At 47.4% G+C, this 26922-nt stretch overlaps 1 protein-coding gene across 4 annotated transcripts in view; it reads left to right on the forward strand.

Annotated features, from left to right (window-relative positions):
• Positions 1-3996: 3996 nt before the first annotated feature.
• The window catches only part of LOC122399515 (teneurin-a), a 99225-nt gene continuing 76299 nt past the window's right edge, over positions 3997-26922 (forward strand). For all 4 annotated transcript variants that reach the window (XM_043400241.1, XM_043400243.1, XM_043400245.1 and 1 more), the window contains exon 1: positions 3997-4595. In XM_043400241.1, the coding sequence (XP_043256176.1) occupies positions 4540-4595 (56 nt within the window). In that variant the 5' untranslated portion in view covers positions 3997-4539. The remainder of the gene's footprint in view (positions 4596-26922) is intronic.

Here is a 26922-nt window from a genome sequence, read left to right on the forward strand (position 1 = left end):
AGTCTTTAAGGGATCAGATCTAGAGATTTACTAAAGATTGTTCACATTTGTCAACTTGGATTCCAAGCTCCGAAATTTGATTTTATAACGAGGAGCTTCGCATTTTAATCGTCCACGCTCATTTCTACGTTATTCCCAAAGTCATGTACATCGTTATCCGCACAGAGGGCTTAAAGGACGAGGAATCCTTGGTACAAAGACTTTAAAATATCAGAATTATCGGCTAAAAAGATCCACCAACGATAACTTTGGTCCTTTCTGTGAAAATTAAATTTCGACTGGAACAGCTAAATTGTAAACTTCAATGTTTTAATACTGCTGAACAGTGTCGAATCAATTTATAAACGAGTCTGCTAAATCGTGCAGTTGCACTCGAAGTCGGAGGATCAGTGATTCGACTTTGATCTTTCTATTTTGAACTTGAGCGTAGAATGACTATGATTCATTGACGGTGAGCATACGTGGGAGTAAATCTCGAGTCTAGCAGGTCCGAAGATATTCTTGGAAGCCGGTCTACGGACTCCGCGAACTGCGTAGACTCCCAACTATTCGAGCCGCGCCGAGTGAAAACGCGGATGCAATGCAAGGGAGCAGACGACGCGTAAACAACTCGCCGTGGCAACCGATTTTCAGAGACGGGGAAACAGTCGTTTCTTCGTGAAATTGTTCGCCCGATGTTCTGTGTCCCCTTTAACCGTGAAACGTGGCCGTCTAATTATCCCATTGCGAAACGATATCTTGTTCGGGAGACCGGATAATGCGGAGGACAGTAGGGATGCCTCGCGACGAACGCGATGGCAAATATTAACGCGAAGCCTGAGGCGCGTTAATTGCGAGTACTGTGTAATTAATAATGCCGTTGTAACAATTATCGCACGGTGGACGTTGAGCTCCGAATTGATACTGTTACAACACCATTTACCCGCCCCCCCTCGTTCGTTGAAATAAAGCCAAACGTTTCAGACTGATTGACTTTCGTTGCAACAATCTCGGGATGGAACAGGAAAAATAATTGGCTCTCTCATGTTAAACGCTCGATGGAATTACGCCGTTGTTAATGTACTCGAAATGCACGGGGATTCGGTTGAGAGAAGAGTCGTGTTACAGTCGCGCGATCGATTGCTTCGAATCGGTTCCATTTGACGCCGCTCGTTCCCATCGATCACCATACTTTCCACTGAATTTGGTCTAATTATAGTAAACTGATACCGGGATCGGAACATTCAGTGGTCAGTCGAGGAATGCATATAGGAGTACGGTGGTAGATGGAGAACTTGCGGGAAAGGGATCGGTGGGGAAGCCCTCTGGTGGCTATATCATGTACATAACGTGCCACCGCATGTGTAATGGATATAATTTCGTAATTAATTATGGAGTTGCGAGCTATCGGATTGAATTTTAATCATCTGGAAGTCGTACGCTACCGATATGGTTTCTAAACCTCTGTTTCGATCGAATTTTACTATTCACGAATAATATCGAACAAAATCTTGTCGATATCAAATCCAATCTTTTATCCTTTCGAACGTTCGAATATCTTTGCACGGTATATCTATGGATCACCGATGGGTCTGAAATGCTCGTTTAATATCCACCGTTGAAAATATCGACTCGATGCCAACAAAAACAAAAGGGATCAAACTTTCCAACGCACGTCGCGCGAAACCAATCTACCTCCCTAATGTTTCGAACCCATTATACTGGAAAGTTTACAGAAATGTTAATGTCCGAAATCACTATACACATACATTACATCGGAGCACGTCTCATATTGGCCCCGTTATCTAACTTTCGATGTCAACGTCTGTAATGAATCCCTTAAACCAATTCGAAACTCAAACATCCATGTACCGTAGATGGGCAAAATTTTCATCTGGATACAAAGTTTTGAACGGCGTATAAAAGATAAACAGTTTCTAATCCCTTATTCGTTCGATAAAAATTATCATCCGAGTCGTACAATTAAATTATATTTCACGTTGGACGATTAATATCACTTAATCAAGTTAATTCTCGCGAAATCAGAGATATCCAATCTTAATAAATCAGTTCAATCCTCGTTAAATATCGTCTGTTAAAAGCGTTCACTCTTTATTCGTTAGAACAAAAAAATTTTAACTTTTCGACACTTGTTTCACGAGCTGAATTATTATACAAAGCACCGTGTCTTATCGACACCATCATCGTTTCCACCTAACTTGTTGATATCAAACTTTAGCCTTCAAAGCAATCAAAAACCAAAAGGATGAAAGTCCTCCTAGTTATGCCGAAAAATGTACTCCGTTTCCAGCAACGAAAGATTCTAACAAGTAGAAAATAGATCAACCTGTTCAACGTCTACTCCTCCTATTGACCCAGCGCCATCCACCTAACTTGTTGATGTCAAAGTGTACCACGAGCACCTTAAACCAATCCAAAAGTCAAACATTTACGTACACCGCGAGTTTGCACCGCTAAATCAACTTTAGCTGAAACGAAAAACGACATTTATCCGGTTCAGAGACCATCTGAGGTTTAATAAAATTATAGAGATTTTTGGGGAAGAACGGCAAACGCGGCAACAACCCACGAGTCAAAGTACCTTGTCAAAAACACTTGTTGATACCAAACTCGATCTTCTACCAGTCAAACGGCGAGGCACACGCGAGCTAAGTAAACCGAAACCCCCGCCTCCCCCATAAAAAATATCGAATAGATATCAGGAAAGGAGTGAAAGGACAAAGCTTGCAAGGTTCGTCTCGGCCCCCGGATCTCTCGGTATCGACACCCTGTAGATCGCGTAGTCGCGATGCCGTCGCGACGGTCGTCGCCTCGACGGGTTTAGTGCACGCACCACCCGCTCAGCGGCGTTCTATTCCAAGGGGTCGTCGCGCGGAGGCTGGGGCGATGGGGTGGGGAAGGTTGAGAACGGTGGTGCACATGCGCGGAACTTGGTACCGTGGAGGGGACGTTCAGTGTCACTCGGTGCCGGGCGTTGCGGCGCCGTGGCCCTTCAGTCTTTGATCCGCAGCTGGAGAGGTTGTGTGCGTTGCCCTCGAGCGTACTCGAGACGAGACTACGAGATCGTTTCCACTGGCCGGTGCGCGAAAGAGGGGAAACCACGGTGGTGCAGTAACCTCTTTTTACGTTCGGGTGCCGTACGCCGCGAAAGATCCCTCCAGCAGGGGGTTAGATTGCGAAGTAACTCGTTCGCCGGGGGGACAGTTTTGAAAATTGTCGCCACCGAGCCGATCCACGAACGGAGTTCGGCACGGTTCGGAACTGTCAGGCCAGGACACGGTCTCCTCGCGTGCACCCCTGGGGATTTTCGGAGCCCACGCTGCTCACGCTCCACCAGCACGGATTTGCGTGCGGTTCTCGGCCCCCTGACCCAATTAGTTTTCGGTGCCCGCCGACTGACGGCGAGTGTCTGCGCACCGTGCGGACGTCCAACAGCTAGTTATCGGCCGCGGGACGAATTGCCTCCGTCGAGAACGGATCCGTCGAGCGGTATCGGTGTTAACAGTGAACCGTGCTAGATCCACCCGAGTCGTCCAAAGTGTTCTCGCGTAGTGCAGTGAAAGGGATACGTGGAAGAAGCAAACGGCTGACCGGACGCGCGAAGGGATACAGGAGGACAAGTATAGCGCGTAGGAGCATCGCTCGCGGGCCGGGAGTTGAACTTTCTCGCTGGCGTTGACAGATCGATAACAAAGTTTGCGTACGCGAGTTTCCCCTTTCGTAGCCGGCGGCTAGCGGTACGCGCGCGGCCCCACGGACACTTTTCGAGGACGCGGAATGCGTTTACCTCGACCTTAAGTTACGAGACTGCGAATCGTCCCAAAGCGACCTGTCCTCTGGATACTCTGCCTCGAGGCGATGCACTGATTTTTACTGGAATCCACCGAAACCCACGGTCGCCAAGTTCGTCCGTCAGTGACATGCTGTGACTCGTCCTCGAGACGTCGGAATCAACCTGACTCGGAGCGTTCGAGGAGCCTGTGCAACGAGGTTCGCGCGAACGCCGGCAGACCCAGCGACTCTGAGCCTGACATGCTGACGTCCTAAAAGGGTGAAATTCTGCCGAACTCCGCGGAGGATTTCTATGCGGCCCGTGGTTCATCCGCTGGAAATCTGACGCCCCGTCGCGCCAGCGAGCGAGGCAGCCTGTCGTTGTCGCTGTCTACCAAGAGGCAGTACCTGGTGAAATACAAACGGAAAGAGGGCAGACAGAACGAGGAGCGGGGCTCCGCGTGGCCCGGGCTGCTCGACGATCGTAGGAGGAAGTGTGCAACGGTGAAGGGTAACGGTGGTTTCGGCGACTACTCGGCCGCGGGCGAGTTCGAGGTCTGGGGCGACGAACAGCACGCGTCGGATGGTGTAGATCGGCAGGTGGCGAGGCCGCCTTCGCGGCAGCAACGATGCGAAGGCGGTTCGTCGCTGAGGCCGTTGCTTCACGTGGCCCATTGTGAACTCCACTCGCCCCGCGAGCCGGAACTCCTGCGGCTGGATCATCTGGAGGCGTTGGAGCACAAGTCCGCCGACCACGACTCCTACACGATGATGGAGAACTTTCGCAGCCCGGTACCGCCGCCCCTGCCGCGACGCCACATCCGGTAAGAGATGCCTTCCTTGATCAAACACCCGGCCGTCACGCTGTAACCGCGGTAATCGGTGTGATGAGTAAGAATAGAGATCGAGGAAAAGTCATATGTTCATGAATTTTCTCTTATTAGAAACTAATAAATAGTAATTTCTGATACGACCAGCAGACGTTATCGGAAGCGGAGTAATAGTTTAGAGCACGTGTTACTCCCCGTGCATTGTCCGGATCGTATCTGATCGTACAAACTCCACGTTTCATCGCGAGTTGCAACGAAGATAGATTTTGTTCGTTTCTCGGCGGCAACGAAACGGTCAACTCGATTCGCTCCAATTTTAGAGCCTGTTTGTTCGTCTTCTTTCCTGCACCGATGTTTGCCAAGCTACGAACGACCATGAGACGATAACCTACGTTTCTGAGGTTATCTCTAGTTCGCGTAAACGTAAATTACATCATCTCATCGTCGATCTTTTGCTTTTTAAAGAGTGAACAAAAATAGGAACCTAGGATCCTGAAAGTGAAAGTGGAAGGGAGATGATAGCAAGGTCTGTACAAAATATTTGTGATTAAGTTCTCCGGGCGTAAATCGGTTATGGGAATAAAAACGGGAAAAAGTTTCGTGATTCGATGTGAAAAGTGTGCGGTCGAAACGCTGAACGGTTTATATTTCTGTCCCTGTGTTGATTTTGTTAACGAAGAAACGTTACGAATGAAAAAAAAACAAATTCGCGCGCACAGGTTACGTCGGTGTAAGTGTCCATCGCGTGGGTGTTTACACTCGAACCGAAAGAGGTTAAATAAAATTTGTCAATCTACGTGTACCGTCGATCGTTGCGGACACAATCCCGGGCGCGATAGTTGGTTGGAAAATAATCACGACCGCGAAGGGTTAAAAGGGTGCACTTCCACTTGTGGTTCCCTCCTCGTTCGAGGTTTCACTCTTCGCTGTGCAAGCGCCCGGGTGTCGGTGACCCGCAGAAGTTGCGGTGAATTTTCTATTTATCGGAAACTTGATTTCTCCGAAGACTCCCGCCGGTTCCTAGGTACAATTGTTCGATAATAAAGCACTCTGATTTTTCGTCATAAAATCGAATCGTCCGGTACATTTGTGATTCCACTTTTCATTCGATAGAAATCGCCTGAATCCGACACCGCGATAACTTTAAATGGCTGTCAGCGTCGTTTCGTCGAACGTAATCGAAGTTACAATCGTGTCTTTTGCGCTAGATCCACCTGAAACGATATTTCACAATTAAATTTCCCGCGTTTGCAATATTGCATCGTCTCCGTAAAGTAATATTTATATTTCATTGACGTTAGCGACCTATTTTGTATTCTGCGGTAGTAATAAGTTAATTAAGTAAACTTAGAAATATTAATCTACGTCAGCCAATTACAGTTCACTCTCGCGGAACTGCTGCGAAATGTTCTTAAAAAATGCTTATTTTTGTAACTTTGCGTCGAGGTACGTAGAAGGATTTTCCAAAACACTAATTTCTGGGTCAACAGTTTCTTTTACGCTCGCTTTGCGTTTCACCCTCCACTTCAATTACAAATTACTCTCGAGGTTTCCATGTCGAACTTCTACGAAAGTTTTACGGTTAAGAAATTCCAAGAATATTTATTTTCAATCTATATATTCAGGAGTGCATAGAATTTATCTAAAACGCTAATTTCGGAATCAACAGCTTTTTTAGAACAGGAGCTACGTTTCACCCTCCACTTCAGCCAATTTTAAATTACTCTCGAGATTTCTCTGTCGAAGTGCTACGAAAGATCTTTGATTTAAAAACACTTATATTTGGAGTTCGCATTTAGAAGTACGTCGAGTGTTCCTGAGACCCTAATTTAGGCAATTAGAGTTCCTTTTATACTCCGCGATAAGTTTCACCCTCCGCAACAGCTAATTACAAATCACTCCCTGTGTTCTTCGACGAAATGTTCGATTTAAAAATGCTCGAAACGCATTTAATAGTGTACCTAGTTTTCACGAAACACTAATTTTAGTACGAAGAGTTTCTTTCTCAGTCGTGACGCACTTCACCCCTCGCGCCAGTAAATTACTCTCGGGGTTTCTCTATCCAACAACGGTGAAATGTTCGCAAATTAAAATACTTAAGAATGCATATTAATTTCACGGTTAATGCACTCGCAAAGTTGTTCGCTGACAATGAAATAAAGGCCGTCGATATTCAGAACGAGTTTATCCCGTGAGGGCGACTGCAGAAGCGAACGCGTCAACAATTAACCCCTGAATATTAATCGACAATTATCCTTCAAACGAGGCTCGTTATTTAACTCAATTTATCGATTCAGTCATCCAGTAACCGTAAATTGCCACGAAACTGATGGACAGGGTGTAAATAAATAGGGCTGTCGCAATAATTCGATGTCATTTTTTTCGTTCGAGGTATAGTCCCAAAATATTAAGCTCGATAAATCATACACGTATGTGGAAAACAAAGATAGATAATAATACGAACTTGCAGAAAGTGATTGCAATCCGAAAGGAGTTGTAAAAGTTACAAAGTGGAAGAGCTCGGAGATGTCTTATATCGTTATAACAAGCTTTCAAATAAATTAATACGACTTGAACTTTCTCTACAAAGTATATCGCGGAAGACCAATGTGTAATTCATGGTACTTCTAATGTAACTTAAACTTTCTTAAGTCTTTTTCGACGATTATTACGAAACGTAAGTCGAGGACATTGAATAGAAAGATTTATAACTATCGTACATTTAAGAAAGTTCGTCTACCAAAAATTCAAATAACATTCCTTTGAAGCATTTTTGTCTGTCGCTAAAAATGAACGAGTTATTCGGATGGCCTGTCTTACGTGCCTCGGCCTTGTGTAAATGAAAATGTCTTTTATCGATAACCCTGTCGGGGTATAAATAAATAACCGCTAATTGAACGAGCTAGTCGAGTCGAACAAGACCCTCTCGTTCGATATCGATAATTTTTCCGTTGCTACAAACTCCGTCTCTCTCTCTCTCTCTCTCTCTCTTTCTCTTTCTCTCCCGATTGGAAGAGCCGAGCGTCGCGCAATAACGTTGCTTCCGTCCCCTCGCTCAAAGGGGCACATACCCCGTTAGTTCCAAGTTTTCCGTTTCGAATCAGCGCATTCTCATCGAACACGAATCGATTTCGAAACGCTCTCGAGAGCGGGCTTGTCATTAACCCCGTTCTTCGGGCGTGAACCTCCGAAACGAGCTACAATTCCACCGGTGCGAGCACCTATATATTGGCCTTCCACCAGACTCGCGAACCCTCCGCCCAACCCCCCTCCCGCGCAACCGTCCTTTCTTCCACCCCCGTCTTTCTTCCTCTCTGTCTGCGTCTCTCACCGCGGGGCGAAATCTTGATCGTTCGAACATTTACTGTGCGAATGAAGTGCCTCGTTCGCCCCGCGATCCGTCGTTCTTTCCGCAACGTTCTTGCAACCCTATCCCGTAGCTCGCCAATTTGTACAAATTATTTAATTCGTTTCGAATGCCTGGCTTACTTTCATTCGATTTCGAGACCTTTTAAACCCTCGTTGCTCTTCATAGCACAGTAGATGGAAATGTATCTTCGCGGCGCGATCGAAATGGAGGGATTCCCCGTTGCGAAGCAAACGAAATGAATTTTAAAAAATTTGTTCTCCTCGCGAATAATATTTGTACGATACGATTGTGTTATTCGTCGTTCCTTTCGAACGCGAAGCTCGATCGGCTTTCAACCGGTTACACAAATCACTTAATCTCTCAGAAACCTACCCTTTGTTTGCCAACGATTCCGCTATCAATTACTTTTATTACCGTTAGACGATGATATTATATTTGAGTTTTGAACGAATATTGGTTTCCCACTGAGCTTTAAAAATTAATCACTCTTATACTGTTATCGGAGCGGAAATACCGTCGTAGTGTTAATAAAATGAAACATTTTTATCGGACCGAAATTTTCGAGTGTCAAACGATCCCGTTGCAGTAAAGCGAACATTTCAGAAATATTAATAACGCGATATTATAAAGGAATATGTACGCGTTAGTTCTATATAAGGTAGATTATTTTTCTAAAATATATCGATCACCACAGTTGCATAGAAGGTGCTTTTAAAACTTAAAACCCAGCGTCTTAACAAATGGCGGACTATTTTGTAATTGCCTTCGCGTCGTACCAAATCATCCAACAGTGCAAAGTTTCATCTTGGAAGAGTAATTTAATTTTCGATGCGGCCCCATTATATCAAGTTATAATAGAGATTGTGTACCCGTGCCACACTCGCGATACAACGTCGGAAGAATTTACAACTCGTCGCTCCTAACGACACGCTCAACAGGTACAATACTGTAACGTACGGGTAAAGAAATTACTTGCAGAAAGTAGTAGCGACGGTTAGGGGAGTTCACCCCTTCGTGCTTTGGGGGTCAAAAAATGGACCAATCTTTGGAACTTCTTCTATTAATACATTAACTCGTATCGTCCTTAATTCTTTGATCCCCAAAATGCCACGAAAACGGAAAAGCTATGTCTCTATTTCTCTTATCAAACGCGAGAGGGAACCCTCTGATGCTAAAATGCTAGGGTCCACCGAACCCTAGTCCATTTTCTCGTGTTTATATCTTTCATAAAGAGCGTCATTTGGATCCCCATCCCCCGCCAATAAAAATGTTTATGGTGTCAGCGCCCGGGTAGACACCGTGTTAGTCTCAACATGCTCGAGGAATTGAAATAATGATCTCGTAAAATCTGGGCGGGGGTGCTCCAGAAGTCAGCCTGCGATCCACGTGTAGAAATTTCATTTATTGCGTTCGCATTAATTTTTCCCCCAACTGTTAGACAGTTTTACCAGATGTCTGATTTCATTTTGCTTTACCTTGATCGATTACTGTTCCGCGGGACATGATTATTAAAGTTGTCAGAGTTTATCAACGGGGCTTGAAATGATACATCGATGTCGGTGCAAATCTATATGGATGTTGGGAACTGATTGTCGTTTCGCGTTGAACGATACAACTAATGATCAAACTTATGTTAAAACTATTGGAAAAGGTAGGGCTATTGGGACGTGTGATTCTAATGAAACGACAATAATTGCTAATAGAATGTACTTTTTATTAGATGATATGTAGAAGGTATATCTAAGAATTCTGTTGGAAGATTGTGACGAACTCTTATCTTTCTATAATAAACACCATTGAGTTCGTAGAACCCATGGTCAAAACTCCAGACATAAACAATCGTCACTGGAGATGATTTTTGTAACAACGTGAGATTGTTAGGAAATCCAAGAAAAACCACCCCCAAAAATATGGATTACGGTCTTTCGTCGTGAGGGGTGTTCAGAGCATCCCGCGTTTAAAAATTGGAACGCGACGTTGCGGGATTACGGTCGATCCGAAATATCAAACGATGTTCGACGCGATACCGATGACGAAAACCGCACGGCGGCGCGCGATCCGCTCGACCGCCGGTTTCCCCGCACATTTTCCAACGCGGAATTCGCGGAGCCCGTCGTTACATTCGAAAATACATATTCGACGAGCCGAGTGCTCGTTTCAGAAACGCGGCGCGGACGTAATTAAAAGCGTATATTAATTAGGGGCAGAACTGGCCATTAGGAGCATCGATCGCAAATCGGAATGGGTCGGTTATACTAATTGAATTGGCGCGTTACAGGGAATCTGTACCTGTCTTCCGGTATCAAATTACTGTTAACGCTCGCGCAACTTCCGAATCTTTAAAAAGAAAAAAAAAAGGAACACGTAAATTTTCCTTTGCGAATTTTTTGCATCTCCGATCGGGAAAAGGGGCTAAGCTCGTCCCAGTTTTCTCGAATCGTCCTGCGTATAGCGCCGAACGAGAAAACGAATGGTAAAGTTTGATAAAGTTTGCCGAAGTTGAAATGGCGCGAAAGTGGGCCGTGGCGAGGAGTTAACACCGCCGTAGGATTTAAATCTTCCAGCTGTACGAACCTGATAACCCCCGTGCCGCCTAACCGTCGCTGATAGCGTGCGAGAACAATAAGACGCTTATCCCCGAGGTTCGAGATAAGAAGCTCTCGATACACGAAAGCGCGGCGCTCGTTGGCGCGCAGCTCCTGGAAGGTGTATCAAAGCCGACGGTATAGAGAAGAGGTAAGGCAAACAAAGTGATACGGGTAGCGACGGCGAACCCTCGAAGGTTGTTTCGAAGTATGAAACGAAGGGGCGCGCATTTGCATCGAAGCAAACACGGAAATCCCGCTGCAACCTGTTTGCCCCGCGAGAACTTCGACGAGCGTTGATGGAAGTCTACCTTAACGCACCCCGTCTCTTTCCTTTCGCAAATACGATTCGGTTATCTTAGACGACGCCCCCCTCCGGGATCGAATTAAAATTCGACGCGCGAAACCGCGAAAAGAGCTCTGCGAGCGATCGGGGACAAGAAGAATATCTTCTGTTCTGAGTTCGGGGATACTTGATAATCAATGTACTCGACGGACACGCGAGGTTGTACGCCGGAAGTAAGCGCATCGAGGGTCCGCGGAAACAGAGGACTGTAACGAGGCGAAGGGAGGGAAAATCGGCAGCGAAAGGATAACAAACGGTCAAATTGCTCGAAGAAACACAACGGGACTCTTTATGACGAGGCATTGTAAACGCGGGCGAACGCGGGAAAACGGACAACAGCGACGGGGACCGAGAGGAATAGGTGAGATCCCGGTGTGCACGGTGAACACGGACCGGGTAGGAAATGTTGAGGGAAAAGGTGGAAAAAAAAAGACACCGCTGCGACCAGCCGGAAAGAGAAAAGGTCGGGGGGGTTTGGATGAAAAAGACAGAGACTGGCGGAAACAGCGGAACAGGACGCGGAGTGAAAGAGATGGTAATGGTCGAGGGGGGAGGGAGGGGGAAAAGAGAAAAGAGAAAAGAGACGCGAAGTGCAGACGAAGTCAGAGGGGTGGTAGGTTCGCGTAGGTATAGTTAGGTAGTCCGCTGGTAGGACAGAGTGATGCATGGCTATGGGGTCGGTCGCTTCACCGCGAAATGTCGGCGCCGAGCAGCCGCCCCGCGTTGCTTGCTTGCCTTTTACATACTCGACGCGCTCTGCCCTCCTCCGGTCTCTTCTCCGCTCGTATCACTTTGTTTGCCTTTCGTACGGCGCGTTACCTTTCGTTCCGCGCCGTGCATATCGATCGAGCTGGGCCCGCGAATCCCGGGATGCACGAAACCCGCCTTCCCCGACGCGGTTACCGCTTCGTCGAGCCTTCTTCGAGACCCTGCGCCACCTCTCTGGGCCCCCTGACCCGTAACCTCGCTACCCTCGGCCGTTCTTTTATCGCCTAAATTGATCTTTACAATCTGCGACCTCAGATGCGATAATCGAACGTCGGTCCACGGAACAAGGCAGCCATCGATGTCGTTTTCTTCTGCCAGAATCGTTGGGGGTATCGACACTTACCACTCTTGCATTACATGACGTTAGAGTTGAATCACGCGGCTCCAGACAGGTTTCAAGGGATGATCTTGTATAGGAAGAACCTATTTTTAGTCGAAAGCTTTGATCGACGTTCTCCAATGGTCTCAGCTTTATTTTCATCCGATGTCTCTTCTGCGGATGATGATGCTTTCAAATTAACTTTTCATCCAGCTATATTTAATCGTCGATATTTGACCTTATCAGATCTAGGAATAGATCAGTCGCTTGGAAAGATCTGAAAAATTCTATTGTATTTGGGCCAGTAAGGGAAAGAGTTGTGCACCGCTGGTTCGAGGGGAGGACATATCCAGCGAGCAAGGAAGAGAAAGAGAGTTCTCACGGCAGAGATAAGGGCTTTACATTCTATGTTACGCCACCGCGGATGAGCGATGGTTCGACTTTTCTTTCCGCCGGAATATTCCACTCGTTCGGGATATTGGTACACCGACGATATTTTTCTGCGAACGGAGAACGATCACGTTTGAAACGTATATTCGACAAATCGCGGCTGGGGCTCGTCCCTCGGCAGCGGAACGATGGAAATACGTTTGAACTATGGCTGGGACGTCTTGTCGAATTTTTCTGTACGTATTCGAATATTCGAACGTTTTTAAATATTCAAATATACATTCGAATATCTTGCGCGACTGTTCGAGACGCAGCTGTTCGGGTGGAAAATTTTTCAATAATAGAGCACTCATTTTTCTGACCTTTACGATTACGAATCCCCGCGCGTTAGCTCATTTAAAAACGCGAAACTGCATTTTACTTTGCGAATCGCACCGTCCAAGCCCGTTCTCCGTTTCCAATAAAAATATTCTTAGTGGCTCGTGCAAATTGACGTCAGTAAAACCGAGTGCTACTTTACGCAAACACGGTTTGACAAGTTGATGGTTAGCATTCGTTCTACCAAAAATATCCTGTCCTTGCTAGTGGAAAAAATCTTCCACTTACAACGTTTGATGTTGATTAAGGACTTAATGGATTAATGACGGACTCGAATTTAGTTAAGCAATCGACAAACTGTAGACGACTCTGGAATCGAAACGGCTGAATCGTTTCAAGTTGCTAGCAAACGAAAACTCGCGCTGATTTAAACAACTGCATAATCGAGATTTCTTTCCCCTGACTTTTCAGAAAAGTAGTTTCTTCTTCTCTCGCCGCATTCGTCTACGTTCTCTGAAAGTAGAACAAGTTCCTCGAGTGCTTCGTGCATGCCTCAATAATTCTGCAATATATATTTGTTACATAATTGACTCTGGTCGTTAACCTTTATACCGAAACGTTGTGCAAATAAACCACGCTCGAATATGCTATAATTAGCTAGATTGATTTTATTGCCCTCGCGATCAATAGTTGCTGTACGTGTATCCGTGAAATATTCCCCGCACATTTACTTTTTGTTAAATTTATAATACGATATCCTGTGGCGAAATCAAAACGCGATTCCAATATCGTCGAACGTTACCGACGATGAAAATTTGGCCGACCGGAGGGTACGTTAGCTCGAAAAAGTAATCGATGAGGAAGGTGTTACGTAACGTCGCTCCGCGGGCTTCCGTTCCGATTAAAGATCGCTTAACGCGAGCGTCGAAGCTGGCACGGAACCTCGCCGGTGGCTTTTAACCCTCGCAGTCACGATTAATTAGCGAGATCCGGGTGGCGTGATACGTTTGTTAACGCAGCGTCTCGCGTGAGGCGAAAATACACTGCTGTCAGTGCGGCGCTCGGCTGGCTCTGCCCGCGGGCGTAGCGAAAACAAACCGCGTCCGTCCGAGATCTCAGATATGTTGTTATCGCAGGCGAGAAACTGGAAAGAAACGTCAACCGGGGACTGTTTTCAGCCGGTGCAACGACGGGGAGCGTGTAAACAGCGCGCCCGCAGCTTCGCTTCCGCTCGAGAACCAGGACGTTGGCCCTTAAGTGCTTGAGAACCGTGATGGTTAGGTTTACCAAAGGGTTTACGGGCACTGATTTTCAAAACACGCGAACACGTAATAATTATATCGGGAAAAGGTATTCGAATCTTGTTTTCCCATTTCTACTATATTTTTTCGCATTTTCTTCCCCACTTCGGATGTTTATTGAGCTTTGCAAGTTTCGAGACCAGAAATGAGGGATATTCTTTTAGCCGCGGTAACTAAAGTTTAAGGAGCGAAACTTTAGAAGCTAGTTCCACCCCTTAAACTAGCTACTAGAGTTTCACTCCCTAATGCAATCTTAAAAACTATAGGGGATGCCAGGGAGTCTTTTAAATAAATTCTTGATGGTCTCTCTTTTTTGCTAAATGACAGAAGCTAAGGAAAATGTCAAAAAATCACTTTTAACCCCCGTAGTCTTTGGGTGGTAGTTTCACCCTTCAAACTTTGGTCACTGCACGGTCTAATAAAAATCTAAGGATGTTGCTATCGTTTTCTCGAACACCGAAGCGATAAAAGTGCGAGTCGATGACTTTGGCAACTCGTAACTAGAAGGGAACGTCTACTGTCTAGCAAAGATGAATCCTATCGACGATAAAAAAATCGAAGACGAGTCCACTTCGGTTCGACACGCTCTCGAAATTTGAACAAGGTGTATCGATCAACGAGCAATTACCGTCCCACCATGATTTCCCTCGGTCTCTGCTTTCCAACCGATCCCAGGCCGTCCGACTATTTCAGCCTATGCCGGTGGAAATTTCAGGACGGGCGTCGGAATAAAAAGGCCGAGAAGCGTGTCGCGAGTCGGGCACGTACACACGGGATGACGCTATCTCGGCGTATTTACGGAAAATCGACGTCGGGTAGTGTCTGTGGAATATCCAAGCGGGGTATATCCAGCGTCGCGTCACTTAGGCGGGCTAGACGCAGTCTCGGCAATTGATAGGTAGTCACGCTAGGCTGACCTCAAGGGACATCAGTTCGTATAGCGCGCCTCCTCGCCGTTCCCCCTCTCCCCCCTCGGTTCCTCCTCACCCTTTCGAATCTATCCGCCTTCGCCTTCGTAAAATCTACTCCCAAGCCGAGCCTTCCCCGTAGCTTCCGCCTCGTATCTTTCGCCTCTAACCACCCTTCCCTCCAGGCCCCCCACCCCCCTCCCATTCCCCAACCCTCGAGCGTAGCACTTCCATCGGCCTTCTCCACCGGGCTCCCTCTCCTCCTCTTTCTCCACTCCGTCCTCCGTTCGTTTTCGCTACGTCCTTCCACTTCTTCCTCTTCCTACGTCTTCGCCGGCTGCGAAACCCACCTTTCCCTCCTCCTCATCATCCTGCTCCTCTTTATCCTTTGTGTAAGCTCGGCCTCCGTTCCAGCGTCTCGACGTGTCGGAGCTACCGGTCGGATATCTCGCTGCACTTTTACCATCGCGGTTAAACCACTCCGTATCCTTTCTTTATCGGGGGCTCGGCTCGATCCTCCGCCACCCCCCCCCCTCTCCAGCTTGTTTCCATCCCTCCCGCGTACCCTTGTTTCGCGTCCGACGATTCTTCTCCTCCGAGGGAATTTCGCGTTTCCACGGCGATCTTTACGCATTTTACGGTAGCCCCCCCTCCACCCTTCTTGTCTACCGACGGGGCTAATATCCGTGTGTGCGTACGATTCGAACGAGTTTTCGGTGTCCTTTGATCCCATTCTTCCTGCGACCCATCCCCCACCGACGCTCCAGGTGAAGCGGCTCGATATCTGGCAGCTCCTTTGGGCGTTTTGTTTGAGCAGAAATTTCGATGCTGGGGAGGGGAAGATGGGTTGGCAAACTTCTGTCAGCGATATACGAGACGCACGTCTAATGTCTGGTTTTAACGTTTTACAAACTGGTATCGCGAAAGACAGCGTTTGGTAGGACTTGGTTAGACATGGTTCCAGTCGCCTTATAGCTTCGTTTTTCAATTTAAAAGAAGAAGCCTCCCCTTTGCAACAACCCCTTAAAATCTGACGTACGATTTTTATTCGCGAAATTACAGCGCTCGAAACATCGTCAAATTGTCGGTGCAAAATTAACGATCCCATAATTCTGGTGTATGGTCTGTAATAACTACGGAGTGAAAGGGGGTATTGTACCCAAGGGGCAACTCTGGTCGTCTTGCTCCATTTTCCACAAGGTTAGCGATTCACGAAATATTTTAGATAGCGGCGGTGGATCACCTTCTAAACGTAGCTCTAGCACGAAACGCGGTATTACGTCTGCACCGAGAATTAGAAGGAATGATGGTGGCCCAGTTTCGGGGGCACGAGGAACGAAATTTATTTCATTAAAAGCGCCTCTGTGCGCCCGACGTAAACGGATCCTTGAGCTGTTTTCGATTTAACCTTCGAGTCCGGCGAGGAGTTTCAGAGGGATGAAATTTTTCGGTTCGCTTCGACGAGCTACGATTGATTTAGCCGGAACCCCCATTGATCCTCGATCCTTGGACGCCGAACGGGGGGTTCGATCGTACTTTGAACGGGAAAAGCCAGTCGATGTACCATTTCGAAAACGTTGCCGGATAGTTTCGACGTTCCCGATGTATCGAAGTCTCGATAATCCGTTCGAGCAGGTCATGCGAGAGATTCTTTGTGTCGAAACAGAGGCGAAACGAATTTTTCGTTTTGCCGCGGGTGCCTGAATTTTTCGTAGGAGAGTGGACTCTTTGTGCCAGGAACGCGCGAGAACGTTTTCTGACGATGCGCTAAATTGTCTTTCGAGTCTAATTGTAACCATTTCTCGGCCAACCGGGTTTCTGTTTGTGAGATCTAAAATGCGACCCCATGGGCATACAGGGGATTTCATTATGCTTCGATAAACTTTTCTTTGTGGATTAGACCCCGGACGCTTTCTCCGCGAATTCGTTCGAGCATGCAACATCCCACTTGTGCTCGTTGTTCGCAGTACGCGAGCAACATCGCGATGAAACGTTCGAGAATTTATGGTAATCTCACGGCAATTTTATTCGTTGCACAGGTAATTGATACAGCCCGAACGGAAAGACTCGGCGTTCGCTGCGACACTCAACCCGTTAAACGAATATCCACTCGAAAATGGCCGGCTATTCAGCCTCCATCGGCAAGAAAAGTTTCAAGGGTTCCCCGTTCTCCAGCGGGTCGCGGCGTGTTTATAATTACAAGAATACAAAGAACACAACGCTGGAAATTTGCTGGGCGCCGCGAGGGGAAATTCGTCCGCCTCACAAAGAGAGGCCAACCCGCCCTCTCGCTCTTTCTCTCTCTCCTTGTCCGCCTCTTGCTACAAAGAACCGTTTAGTCGAGGGCGGACCGCGCTCGCCCGCATGCCGGGGCCGAAAAAAATTTTCATAAATCTCGTCGAGCGTTAAATTACTCGTCGCCCCGGTCGTTTCACCCGCGTCCGTCGCGATTTTACTCGCGGGGCCCCGGCTCCGACTCGTTTGTTTACACGTCCGCGTGTCGTCCGTGGATCGCGACGGATTAACTTTCTTTTAATTGCGTAATTAGAGCGGGAAGAACTTGCAACAATTAAAACGAAATCCACTTAACGGTCTTACGGTCGATCGAACAATCGTCGACGCGAAACTCAAAATCCGTACGTTTGCTTTTGGACGCTTGAATTTTTTCGACGAGCGTCGAGTTTAATTCCTTCCGCGAAGCAATATTTAATTTCAATTAATAGAGGAACGTTGGCAGGGGGGGGTGGGGGAGTGGGTGGGACAGTAAATGCAGGGGAAGAGCAGACGGACCACCTGCCGACCGTAAAACCGATTTGGCGACGCTCCTGTGCCAGAGAGGCATTCAACCGACCGTCTGCAGCGGACTTTGTAATTTAGAGTCAATCTCCTTTATTATCCGTAATGCGCCGTCCCCGAGATTCTCGCGTAAAATCTCTCTCTCAGCGACTTCCTACCTTCGGGAAAGACACCTTCGAGTCTCGAGCGCGACAACAGTCTCCAAATACCTTTCAAACAGCATCTTCGCTTGGATATTCAAAAAACTGGTGTCCACGTTCGTCTTGAGAATTATTACTGTAATTGAAGGAAACGACACCCACCATAACTTTCCTCTGAGACACGATTCTTGGTCCAATGCACGTTTCGCAGAATGCAAAGCCAGCTTAATCGATAGAAGGGAGAAAGAAGAGGAAAATGGTAGCAGCACCGTCTGGCGACGCGTCCGCGAGTAAAATTCCCTAGACCAGCGACGAGTAAACGGAGACACGGTCCCGCGAACCCCGGGGACGAGATGTTCGATAAGAGACGAAGCTTCGGGTTACTTAATACCGTCCTGTCTCGAAGGAGCTGCCCTGGCTGATCGAACTCTTCTTCCCCGACTCGGGCTCGTATCGGGTGTTGGCCTCCGACCCCGATGCTCTTTGTTCTTCTCGGTTTTCCGTCTGCCGGATCCCGTCTCTCCGCGCTCCTTCTCCCAGCAGCGAAATTGCATCTCGATAATCAGCGAGCCGGCCGTTCGATGAAACGGCTGCTGCGTCTGATTTGACATCCGATCTCTGATTACCGCGAGAGCCCGCGCTCTCTTTGTCGATCGGGCTTCTGGGTTCGAGGGACCAGTCCTTTTGTACGATTGCCCGTTCGCCAGAGGTCCGAGGTACCCGGAGGGAACGGAGAACGCGAAATTGTTCTTTTCACGGGGAGAACTTGCCAACGGATCATCCGGAGGATTCATGAGACAGGGTTTGATTGATACGCGTCGCGAAAAAAATAATATACCGTCGAAACTTTCATCCCGCTGTCAGGTAATGGTCGAAGTTCTGTGGAAAGGTTTGGGGGGGGCCCAAACTTCCCGTGGATTTCGACTTGGAAGTCAAATCTTCCGCGAGGGTCGTTGAACAATTTTTAATTGAGTGGGGCGAAGAATATGGATGCAGCCACACTTGTCTTGTCTTATAAAACATGAATGGAACTGCAACAGCAGCGAGCTCGAAACTGTACTTCCGACTCGTCGCCGGCAGTACGGTTTTGAAATTAATTTGTTTCGACAGAGAACTGTAAACAGAAATGTAAATGTCAAGCTGAAGAGCCGTTAACGCCTCTGTTTGTAACGGCCCAGAAATTAAAGCTCTTGAAACTTGAAACGCATACGAAATCACGAGGGTTATACATTTGACACATGTAGCGAATCGCAATTTTGCAGTCGTTATCCACGTTTGAATAATTTCGCGCCGCGTCTCTCCCTCTCGCCTATTTATTTACTCGCTTAGTGGCGTTCGTTTCTCTCGCGCCTGAAACTCCAACCGCCGTGCTAAAAAGTCATTTCTATACCTCCATTCAGCGTACGAAACTCTCAAATTCATAGTTCTTTCGAACAAGATCTTGCATCCTTAATTACTATTCCCAACTCTTACAATTGCAATTTCATTCGAGTTTTTTTGTCAGACTCAATTATATGCACGTCGTATTTCGCTCCAAGTAAAAGCAATCATCGTGCTTTGCTCGTGCACCTTACCAATGTAACTCTCTGTTATGAGATCTGTACCAACTTCTGGCGTAACGAGGACGTTATAATAACAACGACGATATCAAATTAATATTGTTACAGACAATTGAAGTGGGTTTATTATACGGGATACGGTGATCGATAGCATCTGTTGAATTTCCATGTATATATTCGAATAAAATTTTGCCCCTCGCTACGCACGGTCCCCCCCGATCCTCGAAGGATACGTTTCCCTGCGAACTCTCGGTTCTCCCGTCCTGCATAATGAACGAGCTACAACCGTTATCGAAAACGCGGGAAGCCGGATCCACGGCCGGGCGAAGCATCGTTGCTCGTGAATCTTGCAGCGCCATTAATAAGCGCAGAGGCCCGGCTATGATTCCTGCTTTCGCGTCGCCACCAAGTGCAAAAGCCTGAATAAATAAACGCGATCCGGCGTTGGATCGCGGGGGGCAGAAACCAGCCCGTGTGCGTGCGCACCATCGCGCGGAATCCCCCGGCTATGAGTGACTAACGCTTGCCGCGCCGCGCGCCGGCCGTATCGGTAAGTTTATAAATACTCGAAGACGTTGAAACGGATATACGCCCCGGCGAAAACAAAAAGCAGAGGAAATAGCCTCGCCGAAGCGAAACGGGTACCAGAGCGAGGGAAGAGAAAAGAGAAAACGGCGGGGATCGGCTCGAGACACGCGTACAGTATTCCGCGTGGGTGGGGAGTGGCGGTAAATCCAGGAGGTTATAAGTAATTCATCGCCTGGTAGCTGCACCGAGCAGCTCGTGTAAATACCGACGACGCGAGGACTCGCTAGAACTCGGCTGACATCAACGGCCGTATCTTTCGCTCCGCGTCGTGATTTTACTCTCTTTATCCCGCCTTTGGCGGAACCACGGGCTCTTCGAATATCTTCCGAAGTATCCAGCTTCCCCGCGATGATGCATTGTACGCCCCGATATAAATAAACGCGTCTGATAGCCGTTAATGACGAGAACGGACCACGGCAATAAGGGGAAAACGCTTACGTGCACGCGAAAAGGAAGTCCGTGGCGTCGTGTTCGGTTCGGTTAGGGTGGAGAGCGCACGACGAGAGATGAAAAAGAAACTGGATAAAATGTGACCGACCCCGGGGTTCCGAGGGGCGATAGAGAGAGAGAGAGAGAGAGAGGGGGATGGACAGGTCACGAAGGGTGCAAAAGAGCGGGTGGCGCGGGGCACATCGACACACGCAGACGCAGTTATCTGTTCCAATTAACCTCTTACGTTTCGTTCCCTTCCACTAAATCCCTCTTCTTCTATTCCTCTGGCTGCTTCAACGTCCTCTTTCCCGCCCCCCCGACCGATCTTCTCCCGCTCTGTCACCCTCTCTTCTTTTCCTCCCCATCTACCGTGCTCTGTCCACGGTCTGGAACGGTGAAATTGAATCGACGCTCCGCGTCCCGTGTCCCGGCCCCTCCTCTGCCCCGAATGGGAAGACGCGGCCAAGTATCGTTTCTGGGGGATTTGACACAAAAAAAAAGGACGAAAAAATGTAGCAGACGGCTAACCCCCCCTCCTCCAGACTGATATTTTCAACGAAGACAACGAACGGCGCGGGAATCGGGGGTTGGTATTGGTGGACGCTGGGGATCGATGGCGGTGAACGGTATCCGAAACCGTGAAACTGACGCAAATTAATTGGTTATGGAAATATGGTATAAGCTACCAAACGCGGAATATTAATATGGTTGCTTTACCTGGGTTTTTTTTCTCTCTAAATCGATCGCAACTGGAAACACCAGACTGACCGTTCGGGGTGGTTATCGGCCTCGTCGATCGTTTCGTTCCCCGCGAAATACGACTCCTCGGATCTTTAATTTGTAGGATTTCTAGCCCGAAATGTAATTCCATGGAATACACATTTATTTTCAAGCGCAATTTGCTGTAGGAAATGAGCGGACATCGCGTCTGGTAATTGAGTTTTGAGTATGGTCGGTCGGATGACAGCGCGTTCGCTGATATAAAGTTTCCGGCGAACTTGTTTCAAATCATCGCGTCCACGTTGACAATTCGCGCAACTTGGCCGACCCGTTGTTACACGCGCGTATATTCACCCCTTTGGTCAAACTAAATCCCATTTCGATAAGTCCGAACGAGCAGAGACTTGTGTACATAATTATTCAACGAAAATTTTATGCGTCTCCGTTCGTGACGTCTCACTTTTCCATCGTGTTTCGCGAGTACGATTGCTGGCGTGCACTTAATGCAGTCCAGACTACCTGGCGTTAACATATTAAGCAACGTGAGTTGCGAATACGCGATGCATTAAGTAAGCCGATACAGTTTTCCGCTTCATGCGTGTAATACACGTAACACGTGCTCGTAATACCGCGACATGTTTTCCACGGGATTCTTACGCAAGATTGCCGTGGCTGTCGCTAGGGAAAAATTAGCCGCGGCCGCTAGGGAGAAAATTAGGGACTACCGAGGGGGACAAAGTTACCGATGTCCGCCTCGGATGAAATTAGAGGTGGCCGCCAGGGGCGAGATTAGTAATGCATACGAGAAACAGAATTAGCCACGGTCATCGGTTGCAAACGACGAGAACGCACTAATTTTAACGAGCCGCATACGTGCACGTACGTACAGAATGCCCCTAGACAAAAGACCTTAGGTTGTTACGTCGAACAAGGGTACAAACTTTAATAGAAAAGATCTCGACCAACAGTTTCATTGCAAACTGTCTTTCATTGTATGAAATGAAGAAGCTTTACCCGCTAATCGATACAATTATGTTAATTGGTCAAGGAAATTGTTTTCGAACGCATTTCAATACTTCTTTGATCCAGTAGAAACGTTCGTGAGGTTGAGTTTGCGTCGTTTAAGTCCCGAATAAAAATCATGACGTATGCAAACGTAGACGGCGCAATATTTTGCCTGCCACGTGCAAGCAAACGGTGCACAGGCACAAAGTGATAACCAGAGCGTCACGTCGTCGGATCAATATCGGGGGAATAGAAAACAGAGACGGTGAAAGAGCGAAAAGTGACGACGACGACGACGACGACGGTTGGACAAGGAAACGTAAACGAGGCGACGCTGGCCGCCTCATCGAATTTCGGGAAGTTCGAAGCGAGGCGGGCCGCGAACTCTTGACCGCGAGGCAACTTCTTCTGGCGACGCCTGATCAATCTTGCATGCGATCTAGTTTAGCCCACGTCGCATGAAAATCGCGAAAAGTTCGCCGGCGATCGAAATTTCGAACAACCGACGCGCGACCGACCGTCGGGCGGGGGGTTGGTCGGGGCCTTTCATCGCAACAGTTTGCGAGCCCGTCGCGAAAATATCTAGGGAATTCGGAATTTTCGTCCCCGACGACACTGACGTCCCCGCAAGTTGTCGCGCTTGCTCGCGACTTCGGAGTTTAGATCGAATTCTTCGCTGAAAGGCGGCGAACTTTCCCGAACGCACGGCGGGGGGAAATGCAGCGACCCTCGTTTTATCGAAACGCGCTTTTCCCGGTGATTTATTTGTCAATGTCGCATTTAGCCGCGAAGAATTAGATTTTTCGATTATTCCCATATTCAGGACGGGCGTTAAAAATATCTTTCTAATTTCTGTTTCAGGTGAGTGTCAACATCCCTTTAGACGTTGTCGTGAGTATAATTCTGAAAAAATGAGTATGGCACGTACGTACATATCGAGGAAGGTCATATTTAAGGGGCGAAGGGGTGTACGTACATATTGATAAGATAAAATTTATCCGTAAGGGATATCTGCAGCCAGGAAAAGTTCACGTTCGGGGGATCTAATGCTTATATCCAGAAAGAGGGTAGATATCTGTTTGCAAAGGGCGTGTATGTACGTATCGAAGGTAGAAGTTTTTTCTCGGGGGGTGTCCACGGCGCTTACCATGCGCGCACGCCCTAAGAAACTAACGTACGTTCGAGTTGTTTGAAAAATAACTGTTCGCGGTGTTTGTACAGCGGAGTCACTCGCCAGCGAACCCTTTTCCCATCGCCATAATGGTCGAAAAAGCTCCACGGTTAATCCACGATTCCTTCAAATAGATCGCTATCCTAACACCAAATGTTTCCCCGTAGATCTGCCGGAAGATAACCTTGCCGACGAGTCCATTAAACTCGCGTTTCCGTTTCGTTTTATCATTTCCTTTAACCCTCGCTTTTCCAGTGACTTTTAGGGATCAAACGTTTCCACCATAGTTTATACACGGTAATTCTAGAAACTGGGCCAGAGCTTATATGTATAGCTCCGCTCCAAGCGAAAACAGAGAAAATGGGTAGAGGAGAGGTTCAATGACTAGACGAGAAAACTTACCTCCTGTAACGCGGCTTTTTCGCCAGCGTAATACGCGATTGTATGCTTTTGTAAAGGAAACGTGCAGTTGTAATGCAAACAATCGATTCCTCGCGTTATTCCCTACGTGAAAGTATTTTGATAACGCCGTGGAACGGTGTATAGTTCGCTAGGACACGTTCACCGCGTTAGAATAATTTTACCCCATCAGATTTTAATCCTAATCCTACCGGGGATGTGATTTTCGCAAACTTCACGGTTCGCGAGTATATGCCGGCGATTATGCAAATGGTGCAAGCAAAGAGCCCGAAAAATTATAGAAATTTCACGAGATGCTTTTTAATACTGTCGGACGTGAAAATGTAAATATCCTAGGAACGAAGTATATACGAGTTGCACCACTTTCGTAATCCCCCAAAGCCTTGTATCGGGATCTCGTGGCGAAGTATGGCGGCATCTTCTGTGTCTGTCACCAGAGGGCTTTCAGCGCAAAATCTCTGTTTACCGCAAGTTCTAGACCAGTGATCGATCCATTCAAATAGACCGACTTTCCCAACACCGAAAGTTCGCGCGCATAAAGGACGAATCTGCTGGAAGGAATCGCTGATGAGTCTACTACACGGTCGTGTGTATACGGCCTGGGGAAACTCTCGTGGTAGAGGATGTTCCCTTAGCGAGGATCGAAAGTTTCGCTGGTTGATCGCCATTCGGTAAATTAACACGAATTAGAACTATTTTTAATTCTACAGTTGGTTGTGCAATTACGAGATATTTGCATCGCGAATTTTATGACTCGATACGATTAGTACATGACCGCGTTCGTTCGATGCGTTATTCGTTGCACACAATTTTTATTCGGGGCAAGAATTTTGTCCGTGTCTGGTTTCTGTGGCGAGAGCCAGACGACTCGCGCGGTTCGCAGTTCCCATCAAGAATTCGCTCAAAGGAGGATCCGTAGGAGGTCCAGTGACAAACGACTGGGAGCCGCTCGATGGCATGCTCGACCGCGTGCATTCGACTCGCGCGGATTCGACCGCCATGATTAATGCAGAGCTTTCGTCGGCGCGACGCCGTGTCCCAATGACAAGAGACGCAACTCGAAAATTTCTCGGGACACCGCGAGACCCCTAGAGTCTGAGATCCCCCACTCGACGAGGGGTGAAGACCACGGGCGAAGAGACGAGCGCGAATCGTGGGTGGAACGGAGAACGACGGACTCTGTGGCCGCGCGACGGTATAAATAGATAATGCGCTGGATAAACGTGGGTAACTAGAATTCTGGATGAAAAGGGGACGTTATGGACGGTACGGCGTATACTTGGAGCGCGAGGACGTTAATGACGTCCACTGGTCGTAAATTGAAGGATCGTTGCCCGTAGGCTGATCTAGACTTTGCGGTGAATCCTGTGTTCGTGCCGCGGTTGAGATTAAACAAGTATGACACGGATTTTGGTCAAACTCGATGCGCACGTTGCATCGTGTATTGATGTTACAGCCAAAGCATGAACTCGGTGAATGCATACATTCATAAGTGAGCTGTATGCGTTCGCTAATTTCGCTGGTCGAGGTATACAGCGCAAGACAAAGTTACGGCCAGTTTAACGTTTATGTTTATAATCAGGTATAGGGGATAGGTCCACTTAAATCGCTCGAAAATAGTTTATTCGTTTAACCAGATCCGAAGATCTGCATCTTGATCCTCCAAAATCTTGGCAAAGCTTATCTTATACTGATTATTGCGGATGGTGATCTGGTTGTATACATCCGTGGATCATAGAATTAGCGAGAAACAGGAATTTCGTAATGAAGACGGAAAGGCTCCAGTGGTAAAGACGAGAGATACCGTCATAGTTTAATCTGGGGAACGTATGGAATCTAGAACGTCATTTCATAAACGTAATTCAATCTAGAATGCATAGTGAAATTCTATTCGTTTAGTAATGTTCGGAATCTTACTAAACCTACGCCGATGATTTCGCCTTGTACTAATATCGTGGACGAATCTAATATACCCTCGGTAAATAAAATACTTCGAACGATAGAAGAATTTGAATGGTTCCTTGAATACGAAATGGTCGTGTGACATGGTCGATATTAGTTTGTTGAGAATTCACGGGACAGCGTGTTAGAAGAGATTCGTGGTATTAACCCCGTTCGCTATAAACTCTGAGATTACATTTTGAAACCAATCTGAAACTTGCATCGAGCATGAAACGCGTTACGCGTTGGAACAATTTATGTAAAGCCGCCCTTAGACCGTGATTATCCACGGTTGTCAATCATTCTGCCGTTGAAATTACATCGAAATTTTTCTCCATATTACCCGAGAACCAATTTTCAGTAGCCTCTAAGTAATCCCGAATAATATCGTTGTTTCGACTCGTTTCCGGCTCAACTTTGATCCCCGCTCCTCGAATCTCATTTCCACACTCGTGAGAACGAGATGCAACGTTCGTCCAAAATATACGATGAAATAAATTCGCGGACGCAACCGGACTGTATAATTGTGCCTCTTCGCATTGTTAACTTTTAACGATGTGTATGCATTGGGCAAGCTTTTCCGGCTGCGGGTTCTGTTCCGACGTTCCTTCCATCCAGAATCGTAGAGCACTTGACGATGCAGAACCTCTCCTATTTTCCACGGGATATACAGGCTGTATCGCGACATATAGGGTCCACTTCAGCGATGGATCGAGGACATAAAAACAATGTAAAAACGTTACCGTGTATTCTACTCGCCCAGATTCAGACGCGTTTGCGTTCCGGCGATTCTTAACAACGAACCGACCCAGCGCAACTCCCGACTGCAATTTGCCTTGTTTCGAAAACGTGCGGCTGGGATCCACACTTCGATTTAGGAAAATATTGAACCGTTCGCGACTGACCCGTCGATGGGAAAAAATGTGTCGCACGTGCATACGGAATCATAGAACAACGAAACATATGGCACGACTGTTCGACGCGCGTAATTTACCACCTACGATAGAGCAAAACGTTCGATCATTCCCTCCAATCATCGAGGGCATTACGAAAAATGGATATAATTATGCGAAGTCACGTTCGGCCGTCGGCTATAGCCGTTCCTGTCAACGCCTGCGAGCACACCGTGCACGGTAAATCACCATCGGGGTCGACAAATCAACGAATTCATAGTTTATTAAAGCGATTTACGCCACGTTGCCGCGACATTCCCGCGACGCGATCGTTCTTTCGCTAGGGGGGGC

This window comes from Colletes gigas, unplaced genomic scaffold (genome assembly GCF_013123115.1).
Source record: "Colletes gigas isolate AHSC1104 unplaced genomic scaffold, ASM1312311v1 Colletes_gigas_Sc00013, whole genome shotgun sequence".
In the NCBI taxonomy this organism is placed as follows: domain Eukaryota; kingdom Metazoa; phylum Arthropoda; class Insecta; order Hymenoptera; family Colletidae; genus Colletes; species Colletes gigas.